Here is a 16220-nt window from a genome sequence, read left to right on the forward strand (position 1 = left end):
CATATAGCGCCATCATGTGGACTCGCTTCTCGCTAAAGTCATTGTAAACTTCCGGCCCGGCGTTCCTCGTGATTCTTGTGAAGTACCAGTGCTAGTAAGGTTGGAGGTGAATGACACAAGCATCTAGTACAAATAAAGAACAGGGGATGACATCTCGATAGTCTACTCTCCTCGTGTCTGAGACCACTGCTGTGCAATGGAGCAGTATGCAACGGACACAGAGACCGATGATCAAGAAGAACCATTGTTGCACCGCGGTGAAGATGAACACATAGAGAGAGGTTAGTAGCACCTAGCCTACGGTTCAATATAACAATCTAGTATCACGCCAGCTTAGCTAGCCACTTAACCAGCTAGCCTACATGAACTTGTGCAAACTAGCATGTGCGTTATTTTAACTTGCGACGAGCATCCGTTTTTAAAGGAGTTGTGTGAGGTTTCTGTCTCGAGAATCACACTTTTGTTCGTCAGCTGATCTTTGTGGTGGCTAGGCTACTAGCCTACCAGTACATGCTAACCTAAAAATATGAAATCGCCTTTGCTATAGCTATTACATACATGGCATTTCGCTTGGTTAACTATATATGTAATCAAATCATACAGTTTATTTATACACACTCGCTAGCCCCCTGCAGTAACTTTTACTCTAATGCACTTGAAGTGTTACATATGGTACAATTTTACTAGCAAGAGGAAAGAAAACATCAATACAACTTCAAAACTAATATGTCAACAACTCTTTAAATCGTAACCTTAACATTCAAGCATGTTCGTGCTTTTAGAACAAATTAAAAAATATACCAACATGTTTTCGTAATGTAATGGAGTGCTAGGCTAACGTAGTGGTCACAGAACACTAAACAATTGAATGCTAAGCTGGTCAATATCTTATCAGAAGGCTCGGTCTACTAGAAATGGGTCAAATGTGACAGTATTGGATGTTAGTCTCAGGCCCATTAAGGGAGCCCAAAACGATCACACTATGCATGAAAGTCAATGGGGATTGAGAAAACGGAAGGTAATTGATATATTCATTGGAATCATAGCCAGATTGAAAGTTATAAAAGCATATATCGCCGAGGGGCTACCATGTAGAGACAGAAATGACATACCGTCGTGTAAATAAGATAAATAACATAAGGCAATTTAGTTCGTTTAATAAAAGATCAAGCTATAGGAAAGGTAACCTTAAATGACTTATTTTGTGATCTGGCGCTATACAACTTAATAACTATATATTAACTTGACCTTCGGGGGGGGGGGGGAAACACTGCTACAAACAGTAGTTCTTCCCCCAACAAGTAACTGATTCCACAGTCTTTAGCTGCAATTGATTCACTGTTAATGCATTAGATTTCCCTATCATTCCTTCTTCTCAGCCCCAGCATGTGGGTCATCCCGCTATGGCCTGGCCCTTCTTTCCAGTTATGGCTTTTTCGTGGCCTATGCCCTTCGGGTCAACCTCAGCGTTGCAATGGTGGACATGCTTAACAATACTGACGCCAGTGGCAACACCAGCTCCTCTGTGTGCCCTGCACACTCTAGCCCCGAACGGCCACAACATAACCACAAAGTGAGTAACCGTGTAATTTCCAGGGCTGTGGGCAGTCGTGTATCTAGTTCATGCATTACACACTTGTATATTTGCTCAATCCCAGATTGGTGTGTGGTGTTTGTTTCTCAGGCTAGTGTGTATGACTGGGACTCTGAGACCCAGGGCTGGATCCTGGGATCCTTCTTCTATGGTTACATCCTGACCCAGGTCCCTGGAGGCTACCTGGCACGCAAGTACGGGGCCAAGTGGCTCCTGGGCCTTGGAATCCTGGGAACTGTAATCTTCACCCTCCTCACCCCAGTGGCTGCTGACCTGGGCGCTGGCTACCTTATCGCTGTGAGGGTATTGGAAGGAATCGGAGAGGTGAATGCGGACATAGCAGTAACATCCTTCTTAGGGGTGCAGGTGTATAGATGTGGTCATTTAATTGTATGTATATATTTGTTTGTTTGTTTGTTGAATGTTCCTTTCTGTTGCTGTAGTGAGCTGAAACGCTGCAATATTTTTGTGTTGGCCAACAGGGAGTGACATTTCCTGCAATGCATGCCATGTGGTCTTCTTGGGCCCCACCAATGGAAAGGAGCCGGCTGCTCACCATTTCATACACTGGTAACATACAGCCATATATACAGACAGGTGGCAAATGAATGCATATAATGAACCCTCTTTCCAAAGTCTCTTCGGTCTTTTTCTCTAGCTATCTTGATCCATAATCGAGGTTGACTAGGCCTGCTGAGAATTGTTATTCATGCCACGAAGCTTGATACAGTAGGATTTTACTGCTTGTGTGATGCAGTGCTGTTTGGAAGCATCTGAATTTAAGTTTCCTGTTATTTCAACTTTTTTGTCACCGGTCTGTATATACTGATATACCAGTTATTTGTTCATATCCTTTTGGATTTTGGCTTCTTTTGTGTGACACATTATCCCTCTCTCATTGGTGTTGTTCAGGTGCTCAGCTAGGCACAGTTATCGCCCTTCCCCTCTCTGGAGAGATCTGCTTCTACCTGGACTGGACCTATGTCTTCTATGTGTTTGGTAAGGCCACTGTTTTTTTTAAGCAATAAAAACATGTGAAACTGGATGTTTCAGCACAAGACAAAGCATATTTGCGTTGGTCGGCTTATTCATTTCCTAGACATGGAATTAGCATCTTTTTTTTCCGGCATCAGCTTGTAGACTTTGACACTGAATTAGTTGTCTACTCTTGCAGTTGTTGCAGACTTTTATTGTTTTAATTTTTCTGAATGGTTCAAATAGACTGGACATTAAAAGAGTTTGTGGAAAACATAATTTAGGCAGTGTGACAAAAAGAAAATAAGCAAACTCCTAATTGTGTGTGTTTAGGTGCCGTCGGGCTGGTGTGGTTCGTCCTTTGGGTGCTCCTCGTCAGTAACACCCCCAGCACACACCCGCGTATCTCTGAACAGGAGAAACGCTACATCATCTCCTCTCTCAGGAACGAGGTAGGCTGCACGCTTATCTTAGTGAAGATGTCAAGGAAGTTCGTCAAGAAATGGGGTTATTCTCAGTCCTGTAGGAATCCACAGAGTTCAGTCCCTCAAACACTCACCATGCCCCAACTGCCTCGTCACACACATCTTCCATCCAGACTGGTGTTTGTGCTGGGCCAAAAAGCTGCTTGTTTAGGAGTTGTGGGTTGGGCCTTAAGCTAGATGGTCAATGTTAGGCTAGGGATCAGTGACCATTCTTCTCTACATATATACATACAAACTATTGTGAAGCAGTGGATGGAGCTGTAGCAGATTGGGTTATAGCAGCAGTATGTAGTGTTTGTGAACGGGTTGTACTATTCACGCATTATATGGTAGGGCAATCGGCATCCCAGCAGTGTTAACACTGCAATCATATGTGATATAGTTGTATTATGCTGTAGCACTTTTGGTTTGACTTCATGTTTGCATGATGGGGTGCCAGGTAGGTAGGGCTTGCCAGAGTACATATGTTTTATCATTTACATTTAGCAGACGCTCTTATCCAGAGCAACTTACAGCATCATTATCACTAGTGTCTTTAAGTTCAGTCTCATCTCAGTCAAGTTAATACCTCTACACAAGGACTAATGGTAACTGATGTGACCATACCACAATTTGGAACAGAAAGAACTTATATCCTGTCGTATACCATCGTATTGTTTGCACACAGTGAGCTCAGTTACCAATTAGACCTTAAAAGGGCCTGTGTTCTAAATTCATAGTGAAGGACTGACCTATAGGAGGCCTTCCAATCCATATCTTCAGGCAGTCACAATACACATAAAACTTTACTGCACAATAATGTTATACAATCAGGTCAAACTTTAAAATGCAGTTAAAGTTGCAACGATATACAAAGCCAACGAAATAACATAAAACACAAACTTACCAAAGTACATGCTTGTTAAAGGATACCGGTTTGAGAACAAAACATTGTATTTGTAACCATAACGACAGATACATCACCACCCATCTGAGACATTGGCCAGTCGTTTTGTTCATTTTTTACAACCTCAGACGTAGTAGGCATTAGATCACTGTTTCTGAAGTTAACTCACCCACGAATGCAGTCAATGGAACCATTTAATCTAGTATATGTCAATTTTCCAAACAAAGATTGCACTCAGGTGACTGAGAAGCAAAAGACCAATAAACACGAACAATAAAAGAACAGGAGTTTGAAAATGGCATCTTGGTTGTGTCTCCTGCTGCAGCTGTCTCCGACGGTGGATCACATCCCCTGGGGCTCCATCCTGACCTCCATGCCTCTGTGGGCCATCGTGGTGGCTCACTTCTCCTACAACTGGACCTTCTACACGCTGCTCACCCTCCTGCCCACCTACATGAGCAACATTCTGGGCTTCAGCATCCAGCAGGTGAGGGCTTGAACTGCAGAAACATACGAGGACACACACGCACCCCGAGACAGGAAAGGTTAGATCCTACACACACCCCACACTTAAAAGTGCCACTTTGACAGTCTTATACACTTATCTACAAGAGTGACATTATAGTTGAGTGTGGTTATTTTAAAGTAGCTCAACTCAAACATATACTGTACTAAGGATCTGTACTACGCATTGTCACCCTGACTTGTTAGATTAATGTACTGTTTACTTGGGATATCCCCCCCACCAGTCACCCTTTCCAACACTCCCTATTGTTACACCGCCAGACACATGTTTTCTGCCGTGGAGCTGCTGTAATGGTTGCTCGTGTCCCTGTCAGAACGGTGCCCTGTCGGCCCTGCCTTACATTGGCTGTGGCGTGCTGGCCCTGCTGGGGGGCCAGATGGCAGACCGCCTGAGGGAGAACTGTCTGTTCTCCACCGTCGCCGTCAGGAAGGCCTTCACTATCGTAGGTGAGGAACAGCATGAATGCATGCGCACACATACATACACACACACAGAAACACAAGCGTATGTTCACATCAAACCTCCACAAAACACTTGTCTTTCATACCCGCTGTGAATGGGAAAACTCATTGTAGGTCACTTTCCCACACACACACACGCCATCTGTCTCTTGCGTAGGTTTTGCATAGCTACATATTGTCGAATTGAATTTTTTTGAATTATTTGTTCTGTGTGCAGGTATGTTAGGTCCAGCTGTGTTTTTGGTGGCTGCTGGGTACACAGACTGTAACTACATCTTGGCCGTGGCCTTTCTCTCTGTCTCGTCCGCCCTGGGGGGATTCTCTGCCTCTGGGTTCAACATCAACCACCTCGACATCGCCCCCTCGTAAGGCCCACCGTGGTTACTGTTTTCAGAAGCTGCATGCAGTCTATTTAGATGGAATTCTCTTCAGTGACCTACTGGTTCTTGTTTCTCATTGCAGATATGCTGGCATTTTGTTGGGCATCACCAACTCTTTTGCCACGATACCTGGTATGGTTGGACCAGTCATAGCCAGAGCACTGACCAAAAATGTAAGAATTGTTACACATATGCTATTGCTTTTGAAATCATAATCTACTCCACCATCTAGTAAAGTGTAGTAAATAAGTAAAGAAAGTTAAGAATTAGAGGAGGTTGTTTGGTTAACAGTACTATATGTTTATATCGTAGAATACTATTGAGGAGTGGCAGACCGTGTTCTACATCTCTGCCTGCATCAACCTGTTTGGCGCAGCCTTCTACACCGTGTTTGGCCGAGGCGAGGTGCAGCCTTGGGCTGTCTAGAAACCCTATTCCCACGACAACTGAGTCGTGGTCCGGGGACCGGCCTGCTTACCGAGTGAATACCTCAGTCATGGGAGTATACTGTAAGGCTTAAGCTCTTATATCAGGCCCATCAAGGTTTCTATATGCACAAACACTGACAGTCAAAAAGCCTTTTTTTAAGTTTAAATTTAAGAATATTAGATCATCCACATTGAAAACCTTGAATTGTTAAATGTAATCAGATGGCCCTTTTTATAGCTAGGCCTTAATATGATAAACAACCTCAGTAGTATACATATATTTCTGTAGTTTTTTTTTCTCATTTTTATTTGGTTTATTTTTTACATATAACTTCCAAGTGTAATTTTGGTAGCTCCCCATCAGCATTACATGGGAAGACAATGGAAAAAGCCATAATTTATGGGAGTCAGTTGTTTCCCGCTGATGATCAAACACTGCCCTCTTGTGCCTTAAACCAGTAGGCCAACTGGCCTGAAAGTTCAGTACTTCGATCAGCACATCAACCACGGGAAATTTAATTAAATGTATGCATATGTGAGGAAAATATTACAAGAGACAGGGAAACTTTCTGCACATAATTGTAAATATGCCAAGTCACTTTACTGTCAAGAAGTGTATAATTCCATGCTTAAGCAATTGTGTATCGGCCTACATTCCAGTAAATAGTTACGTATTTATCGTTTTGTATTGTTTAATATTCTGTTAAAACCAACTATTTTGATTTCCTAAATGCTTATTTTCATTTATTCCTGATGTAGAGGTCAAATATGTAATAATAAAATCTGTAAATTGGCTTATTTGAGGTCTGTCTTTGTATCGCAACCTTCCAACGCACTTCAGAGGAGTGATGAACAAATCTTAAAGCCAAATAGAGATTAATTCTAAAGCCAAGATAGGGAGCGCCTCTAAAGTGCGGACCTGCACCTGCTATGCAAATCGGAATTCTTGAAGCACCTTGACCTGAACGCAAATCCTTTCAGTGTATAGGACAAACATGTTGAATGGTTAACTGATCAAGAGTCCGTCAGTGTTGGATGGGGACTTACTTGTATCATTGTTAAAACTTATTGCAGGAGAATTCTCAACTCTTTACAGTCCCTTGTTGTGATGATCTAGGAGGGGGTAAGAGCATTGCGCGCAATTGCATAACCCCCTGTCTAATATAAACGGATCAGCAACTCTCCTCAGTCTCCGTTTCAGCACCGTGTCGACGTCTACTAACAGGTAGGAATTGTAATACCATTTCACTTGATTTATAGTCTAATTTGCTATCACTGACAAATAACCAGACACGCTTGAATTTGAAATAAGTTGATACGTTTGGCATGGGTACTGCAATGATGCTGGAAGCGCAGTCACCCGCTGATAAGCACAGACGGTCTCGTAAACAGCGAGATGATCATGGCGGCAGAGGAAAGGCGGGAGGAGGGATTGGAAAGCTCTAAATCCCCCAGACAACAGAATGATACGACCGTTGTGCTAATTTTATCACTCGCCCCTGTTTCTTGTCAAAGGCCTGTGAATGTGTTCTAATGAACTATGGAAATCAGCATGCATTCTGAACAACTGTTCAGAATGTTATTAGGCAAGGTAACATGAACAGCCCTTGTGAAACTATTGTTCTAAACTTGGAATTAGTTATCCGAACAAGCCAATTAACTAAATATAAACTTAATTGGTCCGATCCTACCAAGCAGGTCTATACAGTAAAATCAACCGTTACCAATTCCAACAAATAAGACTACTAGTCTTGGGATAGTGTCCTAGTGATATTTTACTACACCAAGATTCAAAATCATAACTTCAAGCCTACGAGATTTGTTTTTCCACAAATAATTTATACTAGAAAGTCACAAGGGGGCTTTTACATAAATTATATCCTAACCTGTGCAAGCATGCACTGCAGTAGTTTGACTTAAGAAATGGCTGCTGCACTCTCAATGGCTAGAATCAATGACAAAATGGAGTCAGCAAGGACTAAAGCAAGTAGATACAAAAGAGGGGATTCAGTGACATGAGCCGTTTGTCTCAATGTCTCGCATCAAGTTGAGCTGTGGCTAAGAAGGACTAGTCAGCGGAGTGAAAGAGAGGAGTGACAGTGTGGACAGATGAGGAGAGACAAAAAGGAAGAAAGTGTTTCAAACTTGACTCAGTGCCAGTGATGTAAAGCTCAATTAACTGGGATAAATAACTGGACAAAACACCTCCCTGCAGTTACACTAAGAAGTACTTGCATCGGGAATCTGCCACAAAGGTTTTCACTTGGGCAAAGAACGAATGACATTGTCCTTTATTACACTCACTGACGATCATCCTGAGTACCTGTTTGTCTGACAGTTCTATTGACTTCTCTGGTTATTTGCAGCCTCTATTAAACCTAAGCCAGTTGCAGCCATGGGCAAGGAGAAGGTCCACATCAACATTGTGGTAATTGGCCATGTGGACTCAGGCAAGTCCACCACCACTGGCCACCTCATCTACAAGTGTGGAGGCATCGACAAGAGGACCATTGAGAAGTTTGAGAAGGAGGCTGCTGAGGTGAGTTTGTAGTCGTTTTCTTCTATTCGCCAAACAGGTCATAATTAGTTTACATTTAGTCATTTAGCAGACGCTCTTATCCAGAGCGACTTACAGTAAGTACAGGGACATTCCCCCGAGGCAAGTAGGGTGAAGTGCCTTGCCCAAGGACACAACGTCAGTTGGCATGACCGGGAATCAAACTGGCAACCTTCGGATTACTAGCCCGATTCCCTCACCGCTCAGCCACCTGACTGGCAATTGGAATTTGTGTACATTTTACATATATTTACAATGATGTAATCCTTGTTTTTCTCAGATGGGGAAGGGCTCCTTTAAATATGCTTGGGTTCTGGATAAGCTGAAAGCTGAAAGGGAGCGTGGCATCACCATTGACATCTCCCTGTGGAAGTTTGAGACCAGCAAGTACTACGTCACCATCATTGATGCCCCTGGACACAGGGACTTTATCAAGAACATGATCACTGGAACCTCCCAGGTCTGAAACACCTCAGAAAATGAAACACACTGGACATGTAACATGAAATGCCATGAAACACACCGGACATGCCCATTCCAATCTACATACATCTGAAAAAGATTCATTCAGGACTTTCCACATGGCAAAACCTAGGCAAAGATTTGACGACCATTAACGACCCAACAACTTCCTGTTGTTTCCAGGCTGACTGCGCCGTGCTGATCGTAGCCGCTGGTGTGGGAGAGTTTGAGGCGGGCATCTCCAAGAACGGCCAGACCCGTGAGCACGCCCTCCTGGCCTACACTCTAGGGGTCAAGCAGCTCATCGTGGGTGTCAACAAGATGGACTCCACCGAGCCCAACTACAGCCAGAAGCGCTACGAGGAGATCGTCAAGGAAGTCAGCACCTACATCAAGAAGATCGGCTACAACCCAGACACGGTGGCCTTCGTGCCCATCTCAGGCTGGAACGGAGATAACATGCTGGAGGCCAGCCCTAATGTAAGCATTCAACATGGTACAGCACACACACCCATCTGTGGCTAGCCCCGAGCACACACACACACACACACACTATGGGTGTGAATAATTACTGGAATTTGAATACCAAAATTCAGAGTAATAAAAGTAAGATTTGTCAAGAATGTAATTCAAATAAATGCTTGGCAATTATCAACTGACTGATTGCTTTTGTCTTTTCCATGTACAGATGACATGGTTTAAGGGCTGGAAGATAACAAGGAAAGATGGGAATGCGTCTGGGACCACCCTGTTGGAAGCCCTTGATGCCATTCAGCCTCCGTCCCGCCCCACGGACAAGCCCCTCCGCTTGCCGCTGCAGGATGTCTACAAGATCGGAGGTGAGCACTTCACTAATCAGAGAAGCTGTGGTGGTTGTTTTGAGGGTTTGGGTGGGTCTACCCACCGGGCCTAAAGGCAACATTTCAGAGACTCTTCTAGTCTGAAGCGGTGCAGTCATTTTCACATGGATGGTTGAATAAAATTGCTCGTTCTTGACACGGCTGAACTGAGGATCCAAACGCACGACACACACACACACGTTGGTCTAGATGTGCGCTGAATTTGATTGAGACGGGGAGGACGGTTGAGGGTAGCTAATGGCTTCTTTCGCTCTCCCTACTTTACTTATCCACCTCTCCCTCTTCCTCCAGGTATTGGCACAGTGCCTGTGGGTCGGGTGGAGACTGGCATCCTGAAGCCTGGAGTGATTGTGACCTTTGCCCCGGTCAATGTGACCACTGAGGTCAAGTCAGTGGAGATGCACCATGAGGCCCTGACTGAGGCCATGCCTGGAGACAACGTGGGTTTCAACGTTAAGAATGTGTCCGTCAAAGACATTCGCCGTGGCAACGTGGCTGGTGACAGCAAGAACGACCCACCACAGGAGGCTGCCATCTTCACTGCTCAGGTGGGCATCACTAACTTACTTACGTAGTTACACATGAACGTTTGGTATCTATTTGTGCCACTGTTTGAGGTTGGAGGGTTTAGTTCAGTCGCCCCCCCAAAAATGTAAAGCTTTAAAAGCTGATGGAATGGATATGAACACGGCTGAAACGGCTGTTACATACAACCTCTAACCTCAGTAAGGCCTTTGGATATACTGACAGTGTTTCCTCTAGGATTTTTTTTTGCAGTGGGGGAAGGTCTGTCCGACCCCCCCCCCCCCCCCCCCCCCCCCCCCCCCCGGCCGAAACAAAGTGCTAACCCTATATTTTGGAGCAGGTTAATGTAATAGTCTAATAGCTAATGTAATATTGCACATATTTTTGTCCTATTTCCCCTAAATAAATAAAGTTAGGCTACTTAATGACACCTTACAGTCATAAAGTATGTTCTAAATGGCATAAATGCTGCCAATTAATAATTGACGTAACTTATTGTAAATGGTCAGTAGCCTAGCCTATCGATTATGGGGCCACTCGGAAGCATGTACGCTGTCTGCTTCATTTGATCTTGATAGGCTAAGCATTCTGTAGCTAATAATAACAATATACCCACTATTTATTAATTAAAACTACTTCAGCATAATAATGCACCTAAAATACAAATGTGAGCAAGGGCAGCAATCGCTATCGAATCGACATGTGCAATTTCGCTAGCAGGGGAAGAATAGCCTACAAACAACGAAAATCACCAGTTAACTTAATTCAAATTAGCAAGAACTATAGACTAATACAATAACAGCCTTAAATTAACTGACAACATAAGTTATACGACTTAGCTCTACAGTTCTCAAGGACGCACACACGCAATCTCAACTGCGCTGTGAAGCACATGTCCGTGCAATCCTCCGATACGCTTTCTAACAATCACTGCTGATAGACCGCCTACAATTTTGTACAGCCCTATTTCTGATACTGTGGCGGGCCGCCACGGAAAAATCAACATAGCGGAAACACTGACTGATGTAATGCAAGATGACAGGTGCTCCACCACCATCCAATTTCTAGGGCCTTTGACTCCATTCCGGCCCAATTGCGTCCTCTCCATAGGTGATCATCCTCAACCACCCAGGCCAGATCAGCGCTGGCTATGCCCCCGTGCTGGACTGCCACACCGCCCACATCGCCTGCAAGTTCGCGGAGCTCAAGGAGAAGATCGACCGCCGCTCGGGGAAGAAGCTGGAGGACAACCCTAAGGCCCTTAAGTCCGGGGACGCCGCCATCGTGGACATGATCCCGGGGAAGCCCATGTGTGTCGAGAGCTTCTCCGATTACCCTCCACTGGGTGAGTGACTGCTGGGTGGAGTCGACTTGGGTCTCGTTGGAATGGGTTTCTCTCCCCCACCTCCTTGTGCTTTTAGAGAGCCATTTGAAAGGAATGTTTTCGAGGCAATCTGATGCTGTCCGGTCGGAACTTTTACCGAGCTGGGCTGCGTTTCCCGATAACAATGGATTGTAGCAACGATCGAGCAAAATAACGAAACCAACAATATTTCTTACGCGCGTTTCCCAAACATGCTCGTAAGGAGTAGGCTAATCTATGCGCTTTCAAGAGCTACAAATTTTCAAGAGACACTTTAGCTACGGTGTCTTTTGGAACGGCCCGTAAAACTAAGATTCGTAATACGATGGATTCTACGATCAACTTAGGCTCACGGCGCTTTCGGGAAACGCAGCCCTGGTTGACGTGTTGGCTGAGGTGCATTTGACTTTCTCCTTTGTCATTTTCTCATCTCTCCCTCTTCTACTGCAGGTCGCTTTGCAGTGCGTGACATGCGCCAGACCGTGGCAGTGGGGGTGATCAAGGCTGTGGAGAAGAAGGCTGCCACCACAGGCAAGGTCACCAAGTCCGCCCAGAAGGCCCAGAAGAGCAAATGAATGTTGTGCTGTACTGCCGACTCCAGAGTCACCTGTGGCAGGATAGTGGTCACCCAAGCCCACCCCCCAATTGGCATCTTCAACTCCATATTCAAAGACTGGCTAATAATCACAATGCATCGCAAAAGTATCAGGAGGAAAGAACACCAAACAAGTCTGTAACACAGCCTTCAGTCTGACTCCATTTCAACCTGGTTGAATTCGTAATTATTTACGTGGTAATAGCACATTGCTAGTTTTGAACGTTTACTGTTAAAAAGGTTTGAATGACCATGTTCTCCGTGTGTGTGAGATATTGTAACCTTGGAGAGGTGTGGTAACGGCCACATCCTCCTTTCTCTGGAGTGCAGTTTTAGGCCACTTCACACTGTTGTCTGGCTTTTAGTGTTTGTTTGCACCTAATAGCGCCATAGCAGCCTATAGGAACAAAACTTCTGAAAAGTATACAGCTATAAAAAAGCAACAAAGATAAAATCTCCAAAGTTGTCTTACTCTGGGGACACTAAGTAGATTGATTGGTGACTCTTAATGCACTTTGATTGCCGTTTTGCTAACCTTGCACATGCACTGGAAAACTTTTAATTGGCATAATCTGCTGCACCTTACATAGTGTTTAGAATGGCTGGAGCCGCTTCATAACATTAAAGATGTTTCAACCAAAACCTTGCTTTGCTTGCAGTGCTTATTGAAGTATGAGTGATATCAATCACTACCATTAGTATCATTTCATATGCATGTTCTCATAAAATACAGAATTATAATGGCAAAAGTTGATAAGTTGCATGTGCCAAAATAATTTTATTAGACCATTTATGAAACAATGCAAACTTTACTGGCGTCAATTTAGCCAACCTTCTCTTGGGCTCAGAATGGGCAGCAGTTTTGATTCCCACAAGATGTAGCTGTTGTGCATACGCCCGCCCGTAACCTGAAATCTGATACTTGATTTAAAACACGACAGCATGTGACTAGTATATTAATAAGGGGAGTGTTCAAATAAATTAACATAATACGGAAGCGCCAAGCCTATAAAGTTACCATCCTGACGACTAGCTAAAACTACGATGAGCGGAAAAGGGACACCACACAGGGCAAAGGGTCCTCCAAGTACGGTGAAGGATGCAAAAATAACTCCTTCTGTCAGTTCCAAAAGCAAACTCGAAAAGAAACCGAGTGAAGAAAAACGTAGGCCTACTAGCGTGGATCTGAAACACATGACTGAAGGGATAACTCCGGTGGCACAAGTAATGAGCGCGGATAAGATCAGAAAGACAACCCGTGTTGCCAAATGTGCAGGAGACTGCGATGCCGAAGTTCCTAGCGCAATACTTCGTTCGACCCTTGACAAACTGAAGATCAAGATGGCAGATAAATCCGAGAGCTCACGTAAAGTCAATGACATTGTAAATCACATCATGGATCATATGAAAACAAATACGGAATGTTTCAGAGAAGTAAAAGACCTGCGTACTGGAAGTTACTATGAGAATTTGAAGGTGGGTACCCACTTACCCACCTAAATTGTGTATTTTCCTATGTAACTTTGGTAATCAACTAACCTAATATTCCCACCCCCAGATCTCCAATCCCGACGAATTTGACGTGATGCTGACGGTTCCAGTCACACGGGTAGCTGTTAAAAAGTTTGGAGATGATGGAGCATTTTATAGCGCGGCATTGAAACGCGGGAAGCACCCACTGAATCGATTTATGCATGAAGACGATACAATTTCAGCCTTTGACATGCTGAAAGAGTTCAGAAAGGAGGTTAAGGCGTGTGTGAAATCAATCAAGGGTGCGTTAATACTTTTGTCAAGCGCAATAAGGTGTTTGTGCGTGCCATAGACTATCTGCTCATAATTATGACTTTTATCCCCAGACGTGGGTGTAGAAAAGAAGAAAAAGGGTTGCCCGGCCGTGACTTTACAGATAACGGGGACGAAAACGGCTATATCCCTCGACGTTGTTTTAAGTCTTGAAGTCCAGACTAGCTGGCCTTTATTCACCAATGGCGGCTTCCGTATTGAGGGATGGCTCGGGACCAAAGTAAAACTAAATTACAAACAAAAGGAACCTTACTATCTTGTTCCCAAGTATGAGGGAAAAGGCACCGTGGAACGAGAGGGCATCGTTGCCAAAGGTAGGCCTATTCTGAAATTGTATGGTTCATAAAAGCTTCATGCAATTTATACGTGCAGAAACGTTACCCATTTTTCAAGGCGAAAGCGACTAATTAGTCTATAAATGTTTTCCTAAGGCATGTTCATTCATTGCTGCAAATCGGCCTATAGGCTACGTAAAAATCCTGTAACAGTCTGGACACTAGTATTTTTCATGAATGATTGAAAAGGAACATCATCTTGTAAGACTGTTTGGCAATGCAAACTCTGTTTCTATGATATGTCGCACAGATGCGTGGCGCATTTCCTTTTCACACGTGGAGAAATCCATCCTGAAGAACCATGGATCCCAGAAGACCTGCTGCGAGGCGGGAGGGACTCGCTGCTGCAGGTAGGCCAATAGCCTTTAGACACCTCGCAAGCTCCAAAAGCCTCGTTCTTAAATGGACTGTAAATCTGAATAAGCGCGAATCCGTTAGACTAAGGCTACATAATAAAAGTAGTCTGTTCCCTTTATAGAAAAGATTGTCTGAAACTGCTGAAGCACCTGTTGAGCCTCTTGAAAGAGAAACAGCCTTCACTGTCCAAGTTCTGCTCCTACCACGCCAAGACCACTCTCCTCCACGCCTGCTGCACCAGGACCAAGGACAGCGAGTGGGAGGCCAGCACCTTGAGTCACTGCTTCCAGTTGTTGTTGGAAGACTTCGAGCGCCATCTGAAGGACAGAAACCTCCCCAACTTCTTTATCCCCACCCAGAACCTGCTAACTGGTACCGACCGCAAGAGCTGTGAAATGCTGGCCCGGTGTATTTCTGAGGAACGCAATAACGGCTTCCCAATCTTCCACGTGTGAGAATTCAAGTGGAGTTACATTTAAAGATTGCCAATTATGTATAAGATTGTAATGAAGAGTTCTTCATTCTAATCTGTTGTTTAAATATATGTTTTAACTACTATAGAAATAAGTAAAATCCTAATGAAAACCTGGTGTGTTCTGTTTGACTATCAATATTATGTAACGCAGTATAACGTCAGGCACCCCTATAGCAAGCTGTTCAGGTTTTACTGGCATGTTACAGGACACACAAATATGCATCATACACACATCATAGAGGGGCTCTATATTCCTAGACCTTGTGTAATGAATAAAGTGGGAAGTCAAAAGGCTGTTGGTTCGTGCAAAATGACGTGTCCTTGGGCAAGGCACTTCACCCTACTTGCCTCGGGGAGAATGTATCTGTACTTACTGTAAGTCGCTCTGGATAAGAGCATCTGCTAAATGTAAGTGTAATGAAAGTTTTATTGTTTACACACAAGGAAAAACGTTTAAATAGGCACTACTCCCCCACAGCATTGTCTACACTGCATAAATCTGAGTTCATGCCAACAAGGCAGGGCTGCCCTTGCCTTAGAGGTGAAATCTCTTTTTTTCCAAGAGTAAAGCCTCACAGCCAACTGCCAATCAAAATGATTTATGATTTACATCTGAGTAACTTCAATGATTGGTGTGATTTCTTTCATTACTAATAGGGAGTCAGGTGGCTGAGCGGTGAGGGAATCGGGCTAGTAATCCTGTTATATTCCTGTTGGGTCAGTGTAACAGGAACATCTGGTTCAGCAGCAACACAGGCTAAGCCTGCCAGTAAGCCTGCCTCGGACCAGGTTGGTTTCACAGCATAAGTTGCCATAGTAACTGAGCTTGAACTACATGGAACTGGCTTTATGGAACCAATTTTACAAGGAAATGTAAATGTAAACCAAATCAACAGGAAATGAGCCAGACTAACAGACATACGCTTGGCTTGTTCGGTAAACTTGCTTTATGGAACAGGCCTCTAATCACAGAGTTCTCAAGTGAGCGGACTGGTCCTGGTTTAGAGAAGTCTCTTGCATATTTTAACATTTTAATAGTCCAGTAATAAGAGTACATTATTGGCATTTACGGGATAGCCAAAAGAGAAAGACCAACCCCATTTAAAAAAATTACTAGAGCAACTACTACCGTATTTCTTCGATTAAACGC

At 44.0% G+C, this 16220-nt stretch overlaps 3 protein-coding genes across 3 annotated transcripts; all 3 read left to right on the top strand.

Annotated features, from left to right (window-relative positions):
- Nucleotides 1-85: 85 nt before the first annotated feature.
- On the top strand, nucleotides 86-6529 carry slc17a5 (solute carrier family 17 member 5). Its single transcript, XM_067236249.1, has 11 exons — nucleotides 86-281; nucleotides 1380-1573; nucleotides 1685-1918; nucleotides 2077-2164; nucleotides 2507-2593; nucleotides 2903-3021; nucleotides 4266-4427; nucleotides 4780-4912; nucleotides 5145-5292; nucleotides 5390-5480; nucleotides 5620-6529. The coding sequence occupies exons 1-11, from the start codon at nucleotides 197-199 to the stop codon at nucleotides 5731-5733; spliced, it is 1455 nt and encodes a 484-aa protein (XP_067092350.1). The 5' UTR covers nucleotides 86-196; the 3' UTR covers nucleotides 5734-6529.
- A 1601-nt stretch (nucleotides 6530-8130) lies between these two features.
- On the top strand, nucleotides 8131-12077 carry eef1a1a (eukaryotic translation elongation factor 1 alpha 1a). Its single transcript, XM_067237084.1, has 7 exons — nucleotides 8131-8274; nucleotides 8573-8752; nucleotides 8938-9234; nucleotides 9443-9593; nucleotides 9906-10162; nucleotides 11250-11484; nucleotides 11953-12077. The coding sequence occupies exons 1-7, from the start codon at nucleotides 8131-8133 to the stop codon at nucleotides 12075-12077; spliced, it is 1389 nt and encodes a 462-aa protein (XP_067093185.1).
- A 1153-nt stretch (nucleotides 12078-13230) lies between these two features.
- cgasa (cyclic GMP-AMP synthase a) lies at nucleotides 13231-15101 on the top strand. Its single transcript, XM_067236854.1, has 5 exons — nucleotides 13231-13573; nucleotides 13656-13872; nucleotides 13957-14217; nucleotides 14489-14588; nucleotides 14717-15101. Exons 1-5 carry the CDS (start codon nucleotides 13292-13294, stop codon nucleotides 15048-15050), a joined length of 1194 nt encoding a protein of 397 aa, XP_067092955.1. The 5' UTR covers nucleotides 13231-13291; the 3' UTR covers nucleotides 15051-15101.
- The last annotated feature ends 1119 nt before the right edge of the window (nucleotides 15102-16220 follow it).

This window comes from Osmerus mordax, chromosome 5, assembly GCF_038355195.1.
Source record: "Osmerus mordax isolate fOsmMor3 chromosome 5, fOsmMor3.pri, whole genome shotgun sequence".
Taxonomy (NCBI): domain Eukaryota; kingdom Metazoa; phylum Chordata; class Actinopteri; order Osmeriformes; family Osmeridae; genus Osmerus; species Osmerus mordax.

Bases quoted from the DNA above. Each gene is read 5' to 3' on its own strand.
- slc17a5 (XM_067236249.1), top strand. From the start codon at position 197: ATGGAGCAGTATGCAACGGACACAGAGACCGATGATCAAGAAGAACCA. The intron at 3,022-4,265 runs GTAGGCTGCACG...CTCCTGCTGCAG, and splicing joins TCTCCTCTCTCAGGAACGAG to CTGTCTCCGACGGTGGATCA. The intron at 4,428-4,779 runs GTGAGGGCTTGA...TGTCCCTGTCAG, and splicing joins TGGGCTTCAGCATCCAGCAG to AACGGTGCCCTGTCGGCCCT.
- eef1a1a (XM_067237084.1), top strand. From the start codon at position 8,131: ATGGGCAAGGAGAAGGTCCACATCAACATTGTGGTAATTGGCCATGTG. The intron at 9,235-9,442 runs GTAAGCATTCAA...TTCCATGTACAG, and splicing joins TGCTGGAGGCCAGCCCTAAT to ATGACATGGTTTAAGGGCTG. The intron at 10,163-11,249 runs GTGGGCATCACT...TCCTCTCCATAG, and splicing joins CTGCCATCTTCACTGCTCAG to GTGATCATCCTCAACCACCC.
- cgasa (XM_067236854.1), top strand. From the start codon at position 13,292: ATGACTGAAGGGATAACTCCGGTGGCACAAGTAATGAGCGCGGATAAG. The intron at 14,218-14,488 runs GTAGGCCTATTC...TATGTCGCACAG, and splicing joins AGAGGGCATCGTTGCCAAAG to ATGCGTGGCGCATTTCCTTT. The intron at 14,589-14,716 runs GTAGGCCAATAG...TTCCCTTTATAG, and splicing joins GGAGGGACTCGCTGCTGCAG to AAAAGATTGTCTGAAACTGC.